We start from the raw sequence: 11597 nt of genomic DNA on the forward strand, positions 1-11597 counted from the left end.
TCCATTACGTTTAAAGCACAAACCATGATCAAAGGCGAGTGTGTGAACAGTGCTTAAGTCAAAATGTGTTGACTAAATAAAAACAGAGGCGGTATGTGTTATATATTCAAAATCAACCAAATATTAATGTATTATTTGCCCTATGTAAAATCTTAGGAGACTCCAATAAAAATTGAATCTAATATTTATTGTATAAGAATATAAGATATATATTACAAAATATATTCATATTCATATGAGATTTGTAGATTTGTAGATTCGCCTTGATTTTTAATTTCCAGATATATAATTGTTACATTTTTATACAATACGTAGTTTGAGATCTTTTAATTGCAATATTATGTTGAAAAGCATGCTGATATCAAACAGGACAATTAATAAAGAACAAAGTGAGTATTAAAAAATTTCAAGTAAATTCATATATTGTTGAATTAGTAAAACATAGAGCCTGTTCACTTCAACTTAATTTCAGTTAAATTCAGTTCAGCTCCAATCAGTTTTGTTGAGCTCTTAATTTCTTTCTCTCATAAAATATTCATTTAAGCTCTATTCAGTTCAATTCAGCTCAATTCAGTAAACTTGAACTGACCCTTAGATTGAAGCCTTGTGGTTTTTTCAAAAATTTAAAAAAGTAGTGCAGAATGCCAGATAAAGCATTATTTTATTTACATTAAACAAAAAAACTAATATTCAATAAAAATAATTTGAGTTTAGTAAAAATGAGTTTCTATTAAAATTGGAGTAGTTTTAATTGATTAAAAATAATTTTAGTTTGAAATTAGTAAGGAAAATAACATTATAGAAAAAAATATACTCCCTCTACCCTCTGTGTCTAAATAAATAAAACGTTTTGACTTTCATGAAGTTTTAGAAAAGTTAGTTAAATTTAATAAAATAATAAATAGTGGGGTATAAGTCGAGGAAAAATAAAAGAGTAAGGAATTTTGTGGGGACCATTAGTTAGTACAGAGTAGAATGTTACTCCCTATTAAAATCTAGAGAGAATATTATTAAAAAAAAAAATACTCCACTAAAAAAATATTAATAAAATAGAGAGAAGATACAAAAAAAGGGAAATATTTCATTTATTTGAACACATTCGAAAAATAAAAACGTTTTATTTATTTAAATACATAGGGAGTAATAGAGAATTAATATAATATTATTTAAGTTCAGTAAAATTAATATCAATTCAATAAGAAAACTAATTTCACTTAGTATATCACAGTTATTTAGGGTCTGTTTACACTTACTTAATTTCAATTCAGTTCAGTTCAGTTCAGCTTTAACCAGTTCAGTTCACTTCAGCTCCAAGCCTCCAATCATTTCAGTTCAGCTCCTAATTTCTCTCTCTCATAAAATATTTATTTCAACTCAGCTGCTCAGTTCAGTTCAGTAAATGTGAACAGGCCCTTAGACACGAAAAGATTGCTACAAGTTTTTTGTGATAGGAGAGCCACCAAAATAAGATAACTAGAATCGATCCTAAAATCTCAAAAAATTAGAAGGAAAGTTGTAATCACTAGAGCACCACGCTCTTAAAGAGTATTACAAGTTGGATCCAATGTGCCAGAATCTCCACACATATAAAAATATATAATCCCCTCAAAATTTCATTTCATTTCAATTCATAATTTGCAACAAAAGGTACAGAAAGTATACTTAAAACTTTCACGAAATTTAGAGAGAGAAATAAAAAGGATAATCAGTATTATTATTACCAAACACACAAATAAAAATCGAAACAACTCCTCTTTCTTTCTCTCTCTTGCTTGTCATGTTCCCTGCTTAGAAGTGGGTAGCTCTGTAAATGTCTTGCATAACGTTTTTTTCCTTCCTTTTTTCTCATCACATGAATAATTGATCAAACTTTTTATCAAAAAGAAGTGGGTATTTTTTTGTGTGTGGTGTCAGAGTTTAAAGATTAAATCAAATTAAAAATAAAATTAGCTGTTACATTTTTATAGATATATATATTTATTGAAGAAAAAATTGGGGGAAAATTAATTAAAGGGGTTTATTGAGTTAGTGATTGGTGAAGGAAATGAATGGTTTTTCACATCTTGAAGATGAGTGCTCTGAGTTCGTTGAAGTTGATCCAACTGGTAGATATGGCAGAGTAAGCAGAAATTAATTATTTTTTCTTAATTTTTTAAATTTATGATTACCATTTTAGTTTGATTTTTTTTCTGTGTTGCAGTATAATGAAATCCTTGGAAAAGGAGCTTCCAAGATAGTGTATGAAATCTGAACTTCTACCCTTTAATTTTAGATTTTTTTTTTTTTTTTTTTTTTTTTTTTTTTTGTGATAATGAGTAGAACTGATTTCATTGATTTATCTCATTAAGATTAATTATTTTGTTAATGGGAAATATTTTTGGGTGATTTTTTGAGATGGGTATTTGCTAGATTTGTAAATTAATTGATTTTTTTTTTTTGGGTGATTTGTGTTGACAGATATAGAGCATTTGATGAATATGAAGGGATTGAAGTTGCTTGGAATCAAGTAAAACTTTATGATTTTCTTCAAAGTCCAGAAGATCTAGAAAGGCTATACTGTGAGATTCACCTACTAAAAACATTGAAACACAAGAATATTATGAAGTTCTACACTTCCTGGGTTGATACAGCTAAGAGGAATATCAACTTTGTTACTGAAATGTTCACTTCTGGCACTTTAAGACAGTAAGTCAACATTTCTCTTGGAAGTTTGTGTTAATATTCGAGATTTATCAATCTTACACACATGAACTAGCTGCAAATCCGCTTCCTGGATTAGCGAGAATTAGCTGTATATATATATTGTTCGTCATGTGTGTGACATTGATCAATCTCGGATATTAACATCTGCCAACTTTTCTTTTTCCTTGACCAATTGGATTTATTTTATAATGTTATTGATACTTTTTTACTTATTATTTGCCAATCTTTAATTTGGTTAGGTATAGGCTAAAGCATAGGAGAGTAAACATCAGGGCAGTGAAGCACTGGTGTAGGCAGATCTTAAAAGGGTTACTTTATCTTCATAGCCATGACCCACCAGTGATTCACAGAGATCTTAAGTGTGATAATATATTTGTTAATGGTAATCAAGGAGAAGTTAAGATTGGTGACCTTGGTTTGGCAGCAATACTCAGGAAATCTCATGCTGCTCATTGTGTCGGTATGCTTCTTCAATCATCTTCTTAACTTAGCTTTATTTATGGGTTTTGTGTCTGCTCTTGGAAGGTTGACATTTGTATGGTGTAAAAGTTGCAGACCTGTGACCTCTTCAATGCCCCAATAAGCATACCGTGACACTAAGTTGTCATTGTTCTAATAATGTAATTATGCATGTATGGTGTCTGATTTGGTTATGTAATGGACTGCCTTGACCCCACCGTCGACTTAGGTGTTGGTAATAGGGGGTAATAATGAGCTCAGCTTGAGCGTGGGACTTTTTTGGCTCTGCTTGAAATAGTTCAAACTCGAGTTAGTTGAGCTTGGAGAATCTATTCTTTTGCTCTACTTGCCTAGGTTAAGGTTGTTCTGTGCTTGAGCAATAAGTTGCAATGAGGCAACTTTAGCTTCAAGTTGCAATATTTCTGTTGCACCATATTCTAATTTACAATCTTTGCTAGCATGTTCTGAAATCTATACTCTTTAATTTACAAAGCTATGTCAAGGTATAATAAGAATGCTAGAAAAAAGTTACTGTAAACTACTTTTGAGCTTTCGGCCCATTGCTTAGATTGCTTAGCTTTAAAGATCTCAATTTTACCGAGCTTTGACCACTTTGAATTGGATTATACAAGCTCATGTCATTTGCATTGCTCTATATTTGGTGTGGTTTGCTGATGCAGTTCTTGTAAATAAAATAACTTCACTATTTTAAATGAGGTTTTGATGTCCTGTCATTCAGTTGTGACATTTAGCTGAATATGATCTGATTAGGTCATTATAACCTTACATGTTTTATAAAGTTTAGAAGTTATTGACGTGATTAGGACTATAGGGACTAGGGAGTAGAAGATACTGGCATTGTTGGCAAATAGGTTTAGAAGCTTTATGATCAATGTGTGGAATTTTTTAATATTCAGGAACACCAGAGTTTATGGCCCCGGAAGTCTATGAAGAAGAATACAATGAGCTGGTTGATATTTATTCATTTGGGATGTGCATACTGGAAATGGTCACTTTTGAGTATCCATATAGTGAATGCTCTAATCCGGCTCAAATCTACAAAAAAGTTATCTCTGTAAGAAATCTGTTCCTTCAATAAAAACCCACCATGGGGTTTCTTGAGTACATTTCACTTTTTATCTGTACTTCTTTTATTCCTTTTGGAAGGGACACTTGCATATTCTTACCCATATTTCATACACTACTAATTTTTAGGGTAAGAAGCCTAATGCTTTGTACAAAGTGAAAGATCCAGAGGTGCGGCAATTCATTGATAAATGTCTGGCAACTGTCTCATCAAGGCTCTCGGCAAGAGAACTTTTGAATGACCCATTTCTCCAAATTGATGATTATGATGATGATTCTAGGCCAACTGAGTGTCAAAGTGAATTTGATGATCTTGGTTCTTTAATGAGACAGCCTTCTTTCCTTGAACATTACAACAGTGACAGCTCCTACCTTAATGGGTACTCCAATGGCATTGATTTGGAATCCTATGAGTGGGGGTATCATCCAAGTGAGATTGAAAGTTCTGGTATTGACTTATTTGAACACCATGAGGATGACCATTCTGCAGATGTCGACATCACTATTAAAGGAAAGCGCAGGGAAGATGGAAGCATCTTCTTACGACTTAGAATAGCTGATAAAGAAGGTCATCCTCTTGATATTCTCATTCATGTTTATACCATGTAAACCTTTTTTTTTTTGGTTCTTTTTTTTGTGCGTGCACGGATCTAAGCCTGTCAAATTATTTATTCGTGCAGGACGAATCAGGAATATTTACTTTCCTTTTGACATCGAATTGGATACAGCTTTAAGTGTTGCAACCGAAATGGTTGCTGAGCTTGAAATTACTGATCAAGATGTAACTAGCATTGCAGATATGATTGATGGGGAAATAGCCGCACTGGTACCTGGCTGGAAGAAAGGTCCCGGATATGAAGAAACTCCCTGCTTTTCTGATATGAAATTGTGTGAAAATTGTGCTTCTACCCATACTTCAATAGGCTCCTTAATGGATTTTTTATCGAGCAATCCTGGAGCCTTCAATCCAGCATTTTTGGAATGCCCTAATGGTTGTGCTGCTGCTATACATGGAAGGTTTGAAGAGATCACATTTCAAGTTGATGGATCTGAGGATCATGGAGTGAAAGCTTCAAAACTATCCACTTCATGCCATACTAATGGTTGCGAAAGTGTGGAACTTAGCTCACCTGGCTCTGGAGGAATTCATTCCGATGAAGAGCATGAAACATCAGGTCACCCTGGTTTGCCTAAGGTTGAAAATAATGTAGAAAACCTGACCCAATACGAATCCAATGATGGTGAAAATGAAGTTCAGTGGGGGCTCAGATGGCTTAAAGCCAAATACCAAATAGAGTTGAGAGAAGTCAAAGACCAGAAGCTCGGGATTTCATCAAAACCGTCAACTCCACGTTCCTGTCATGGAGATCAAGATCAAGGAGATGACAGGTTCACACAATCTTTACACCTTAACCTGTTATTAGAACACGAAAGAAGGATCTTGCAGTCAGAGTCTGACAGTCTTCAGCATTCATTAAACATCGAAGATTTACACAGGAGCTGCCCCAAACACGAAAGAAGTGTCTTGCAGTCAGAGTCTGAGAGGAGTGTTCAGCATTCACCAAATATCGAAGACTTAAAAAAGAGCTGCCCCATTTCAAGAATCCCAAGGATTCAGAAATGTGAGGCGATGGAAGGTTCTTATACTACACAGAATTTGGCTACTACAAAGAACTTTACTGGTTCACTCTTACCAAGTGCTCTTCACAGGACTACATCACTTCCTGTTGATGCTGTTTATATATAATAAAATCTGTGAGGTGTTTATATGATTCTTTTTTTTATCGACTTCGATACCAATTATAGAGCCTGGCCTGTATAAACCATATCAGTATCCCCATTTTTGTCAAGAAATTGGGAGGAGTTGTGGTAGCTATTTATGAGATATTTAGTCAATTTTTTTCGAGAGACTTGTAAAATCTCCCGGGTTAGCGATGTTTGGGTCCATTTGGCATCCATGTACATTACTCATTTACCTTAGATTAGGAAAGGAAATGTGTTTATCTTATAATTAATTTTCTCATAATATAAATTATTTTCCTTTTCGTCAAATTATTTATGGTGACTAATTCAGTATCTCTAGACTATCAAAGATCTAATAAAAACAGAGTGAATGGAGTTTTGACTGTTTACTATATTGAGTGGCTTAAAGTCAAGAACTTTGTTTCTAGGATTATATATATTCGAATCTGAATGCATTTTAAAATAAACTTATGGCCTATCCTACTTGACTGAAATGAGCCGAACTAAACTGAATTGAATATTTTATGAGAGAAGGAAATTAAGAACTGAATTGAACTGAAAATAATCTATAAAGAACAGGCCCTTAGGCGATGCAACCATTTTTCCTTAAAATCAATAGACCTTTGTTCTTGCTTAACTTGTGAACCTAATTGACATATTCCTTCTTGTTATTCATCTTAAGGCGTGTTCTCTTTAGCTTAATTTCAGTTCAGCTCCAATCATTACAATTTAGTTCAGTTCCTAATTTCTTATTCTCGTAAACAATTCATTTTAGCTCTATTTAGTTCAGTTCAGTTCATTTTAGTTCAGCTCCAATCAGATCAGTTCAATTCAGCTCAGTTTAATAAATCAGAATAGATCCTTATTCTTCTTTACCTTTCTTGTTTATGTCTTATGGATTAACGATAATTTTTTTTTAAAAAAAAAAGAAAAGTAAGAGAAGAATTATAAGGATATTGAGGTGGATTCAATGTTCAGCACACTGTCCATTCCTAAAAACAACCAAAGAAGAAAGCAAAATCTAAGGTGGACTTCATAAAGAAGGTTTGCATTAAAAGACAATAGGAGCGAGTGAGTAGTGATGGATGAAATTCAATTCAATTATTCTGGCTTTGTCAGTTTACATAAGCTGCCATACTAGAAAGAAACTCCAATTTTAAATTTTTTAATATAATGCTTCCACCGTCTCAATATTATTACAATACTTGAACTCTTGCACTATTTAATTATTGTTTGAGCATATAATATGATTTATACATTAAATAAAATATAGCCACGTGAGATCTTGTTAGATTCATCTCATAAAATAATTTTATAATATCTACTTTTTTTTTATAACTATTACTCTTATAAAATCATATTATCTTCGTTAAATGTTATGTACAACTTTGGAATATTTTATATCTGACAAATAATACCCATAGTTGCACATAACAATTAACGGAGATAGTATATATTTAACGTATACTCCGTAAAATGTATTTTGAGATACGTAATTTCATCCTTATAGTAATATTATTGGAATGAAATAAATATACTTATATTTTTTATTTTTAAAAAAAGAATTCTTAAATATACTTATATTTTTTATTGTTAAAAAATGAATTCTTAAATTTTACTCCAATAATAGAAGAGCTTTGAAGAGGGACCCCACAATTTCATGCATGTAATCTACGACTTGCAGCATGGCTCTTACTCAATGGGCCCACTTAGATGTGGGTTTTATGTATTGGGACTAAATGAAGGTCCACATTATCATGATCCTTCACATGATCATGATTTTTAATTTGACTGTTCCTCCCATGAATCTATTTTTTTCAACATCATTGCAATAATTTTATTGAATTTATTGCTCTTACTTCAAATACTGCCTCCATCTGAAATTAATAATTTCTATTATAAGATGTTTGAAAAAAAAAACCCTACAAAGTTACAATATTATAATAGTAAAACTGATGCGAATTATATTCACTCGGATCTTTTATATTACATAGTGATAAAATGAGTATAAGATTTTCTAAAACTTAATTTGGTAAATTCATTATGAAACCTTAATTAAAACAGTAGTATAATCAAACATATGGATTCAACATTCAAGCGGCTAAATAAGTTGTAGGTAAAATAACATGTTTAAAGCGGATATCCCTCAAAGTTTGCATGAAGTATTATTAAATAATTAAAAGATTAACTTGTTTTTAGTGGACCGCTCAAAATTTGTATTATTTTTGACAATTTTTCCTTTTTATTTTCAATACATAATATTTACCACTTCTTGATTGCCAACTTTGTAGTTTGAAAAAAAAAAAAAAACCTACTTCATCCTCCATTTGTCTACGAGTTCTAACACAGCACAAATATGACATTGATACACCTTCAAGATTGAATGACCTAATAGCAGAACAAAGTGAAATCAATCGATAGTGTTAATAATCTAATGACTCAGAACTTTAGCTGGAGTTTAAGTTTTTATTTTTTATTTATTTTCTCTATTCTATTTGTTGAAGTGTCAAGTGTGTGTTTATAAACTTTTTTATAATTTAATGTAATTTGAAACGGAAGAAATAGTTTGAAACAAGTTTCTAATAACAAAGATAAATTGCTCGACAATTTACAACAACTGTTACCCTTAATTCATTCATATAACATTGACAAGACTAACTAAAAATTTTAATTGATGGTGGAAACATAATTTGCGTATGACTGGTAGAAATTTTCTCCAAGAGTTTAATGCACAATTAATTATATTGCACATAACATTTGATGCATGTACCAATCAAAGGAAACATATATCAAAGTTTATTAGGTGCATTTATATGGGATACACAATAATTTAGTTGTACTCATTGTGAGCCAATAATAACTAATTAACTATACTCTAAAAGGAAAAATTACAATAAATTACATTATCCAATTGTCCAATCAGGCAGAATTTCTTGCAATACCTACAACTACTTTTAATACAAAAAAAAAAAAAGGATTTGTAGGTTATCCACCCCTTTTCTCATAAAACTTGGAATGTCTTTCATTTATAGTTACATTATCACAATGATTGTGCAAACCATATTGTAAATGATCATATTTCTCATTATTGCAACAAATTTATCAAGGTGGCAAAATGATAAATGCAAATTATTAAGAAAATCATTGCCATAACATGCTAGTTAATGTATAGAACTTAAATAATACACCTTTAAACACTATTATAGCTAACTTCATCATATAATAAAACGCGTTTTATTATATCTGTTTAAGGATGCTTTCATTTCGCTTAAAATCATCTAATTAATTCTAATTCCGCCCTTTTTTATATTTTATTTTTTGCTCATGAAAGATTTTAAATAGGATGAACAGTAAAAGAGGAATTAGTTGACATATTGACTGAAAGCTAAAGGTAAAATCTTTTAGATACTTTGGTCTTAATAATCAAACATATAGATTCAACATTCAAGCACCATTAAGCAAGGCCAACCTTTTTGAAAAGTGCAAGCAGTCAATTGTATAAAACCAAGGTAAGGAAATTGGTAAAAGGGATTTTGAAAACTTAATTAGTGTACATCGATCTAGAAGGTTGGACTAGCCAAATTTTCATGCTCTCTCTTGTTCAAAGTACATTACTTTAACCAAAATTTACTTAACAAGTAATATCTATCAATTGAATGATATTTGAATCTAATTAGCATTGATATTGCAAATTGGAGCCATTTGTGTAGGTAAAGGGATAAAAGTGTAATATTGGGTAAAAAATTAACAAGAAAAGAAATCAGACGAAAATATAGAGAATAAAATACAGACCAATTAATGTTAAATTAATGACATAAAACATTAAGAAATTAAACTAAGGCGATATAATATTATTATATAGTATAAATGACTTTGTTGTAGAACTTTCTAATTCATGCATGTATCTATATAAAGGTGAAAGGTTAAAGAATTATTAGGATGAGGTTAGACTAAATAAAGTGATGGCATTGGTAGGTTAGGTCATGATTAGATAACTTTTGGAACATACTTAACTTTATTTTCTTCATATCAATCATGTGAAGATAATGATGATGGATAGATGACATGCTTTTTTTAGTAGTTTACGATTATGATTAATTAATTTCATTAATAAGCACAAAAGAGAGTGATATTATTTGACAACGCCTGTGTTCCATTAAAGGGCAGAAAACACAAAAGCAAAGTGACGCAAACATTTTTGTAAATTTTTTTTAAAAAAATTCAGAAAGCAAAATAAAAGATAGATTCCATGTTCAATGCAGCACACGGACACCAGGCCAGGTTCATTATTTTTTAATTTTTAGTTTTTAACTTATATTATTACGTGAGCCATTTTTTTTTTTTTTGGGTTTAATTTTTTTTGATAAAAGTAGTCTTTGCACGTCTGTAATTCATTAAATTTTAAGCCTATTCTTCCCTAACAAAAATTAAGAATAAAATGAAGCTATCCATCTTTAGACCCCTCTAGTTATGGGAACATTATCAATACGTAGTCATCAATTCATCATGGAGGATTAAATTGTACCCGTGTTAATACATAAATTTTTTATAAAGTTACTCTATAATATATACTTCCTCCGTTTCTTTTTAGTTATCCGTTTCTTTAGTTACGTTTGTTGATGCACAAATTAAATCATTAATATCTTTAATTATCGATAAACAAAAATTATAAAAATAATTGATATTATGAAAATATACATGGTGACGAATCTAACAAGATCTTACTTGACTATATTTTTTCTTACATTTAAATCACAAAACATAGTCAAAAGGTGGTATGTGAATAGTGTAAAGTCAAAACATGTCAACTAATAATAAACTTAGGTAATATACTCTACAGTCTATACTGGCTATACAATTAAACTATAATAATAATAATAATAATAATTATTATTATTATTATTATTATTATTGGTTTCCAGCAGCTAGCAAAGTTTTTATCCTAATCTTTAAATAATCCAATCATGAGTTTATAAAGGATGTGATGGACCAAACAGCCAACCGCCGACGTTATAGTGTAATACAACTTTTTACCTTTGTTAATGCTACATGCATGGCCGACATGTCATCTACCAACATTGTGTTTTACATCTCATCTCTTATTATTATTATTATTATTATTATTATTATTGGCCATATTTAGTTATTCATATTAAATATTTGACGTATTTGTCTTTTGTTGTTTTTAAATTGTGTATTCAAAACTCAATTAAGAAGGTTTGTGATTTGTATTAAGAAGTAAATAATAGGTGATATGATTACTTACTAGACAAGTAATATTAGGTCAAGCTAATAGGCAAATAGTAGATTTATTGCATAGTTTAACTTGTCATTTCTTATTGTTTCAAAAAAAAAAAAGAAAAAAAACAAAAAAAAAACCTTGTTAATTATTATTATTATTATTATTTTGAAACATTCTTATTAGTTACTTGTATTACTTGTTCTTGTTAAACTTAGACATTATTACCAAGTAGACAAAATATTGGACAATTTTGATTAATATCTATTAAATATTTAGTCCACTGGGTAATAACATATAATCTAACCCAAACTTATAATTAATGTCTAAAAAATTGATTGTTGATTCGAACTGATCGATAAAATAA

General features: G+C 30.4%; 1 protein-coding gene across 2 annotated transcripts; it reads left to right on the forward strand.

The window, feature by feature from the left end:
* Positions 1-1621: 1621 nt before the first annotated feature.
* On the forward strand, positions 1622-6300 carry LOC110708470 (probable serine/threonine-protein kinase WNK9). 2 transcript variants are annotated; one of them, XM_021886601.1, is made up of 7 exons: positions 1622-2119; positions 2201-2238; positions 2458-2685; positions 2943-3163; positions 4080-4237; positions 4378-4816; positions 4929-6300. In XM_021886601.1, exons 1-7 carry the CDS (start codon positions 2045-2047, stop codon positions 5993-5995), a joined length of 2226 nt encoding a protein of 741 aa, XP_021742293.1. In that variant the 5' UTR covers positions 1622-2044; the 3' UTR covers positions 5996-6300. The 2 variants fall into 2 exon arrangements, with proteins under 2 accessions (XP_021742293.1, XP_021742294.1); XM_021886602.1 differs by lacking the exon at positions 2201-2238.
* Positions 6301-11597: the final 5297 nt, after the last annotated feature.

This window comes from Chenopodium quinoa, unplaced genomic scaffold, assembly GCF_001683475.1.
Source record: "Chenopodium quinoa cultivar QQ74 unplaced genomic scaffold, ASM168347v1, whole genome shotgun sequence".
Lineage (NCBI taxonomy): Eukaryota > Viridiplantae > Streptophyta > Magnoliopsida > Caryophyllales > Amaranthaceae > Chenopodium > Chenopodium quinoa.

Excerpts from the sequence above, each read along its gene's own strand:
- LOC110708470 (XM_021886601.1), top strand. The coding sequence starts at position 2,045 with ATGAATGGTTTTTCACATCTTGAAGATGAGTGCTCTGAGTTCGTTGAA. Across the intron at positions 2,686-2,942 it reads ACTTCTGGCACTTTAAGACA|GTATAGGCTAAAGCATAGGA; the intron begins GTAAGTCAACAT and ends TAATTTGGTTAG. Across the intron at positions 3,164-4,079 it reads TCATGCTGCTCATTGTGTCG|GAACACCAGAGTTTATGGCC; the intron begins GTATGCTTCTTC and ends TTTAATATTCAG.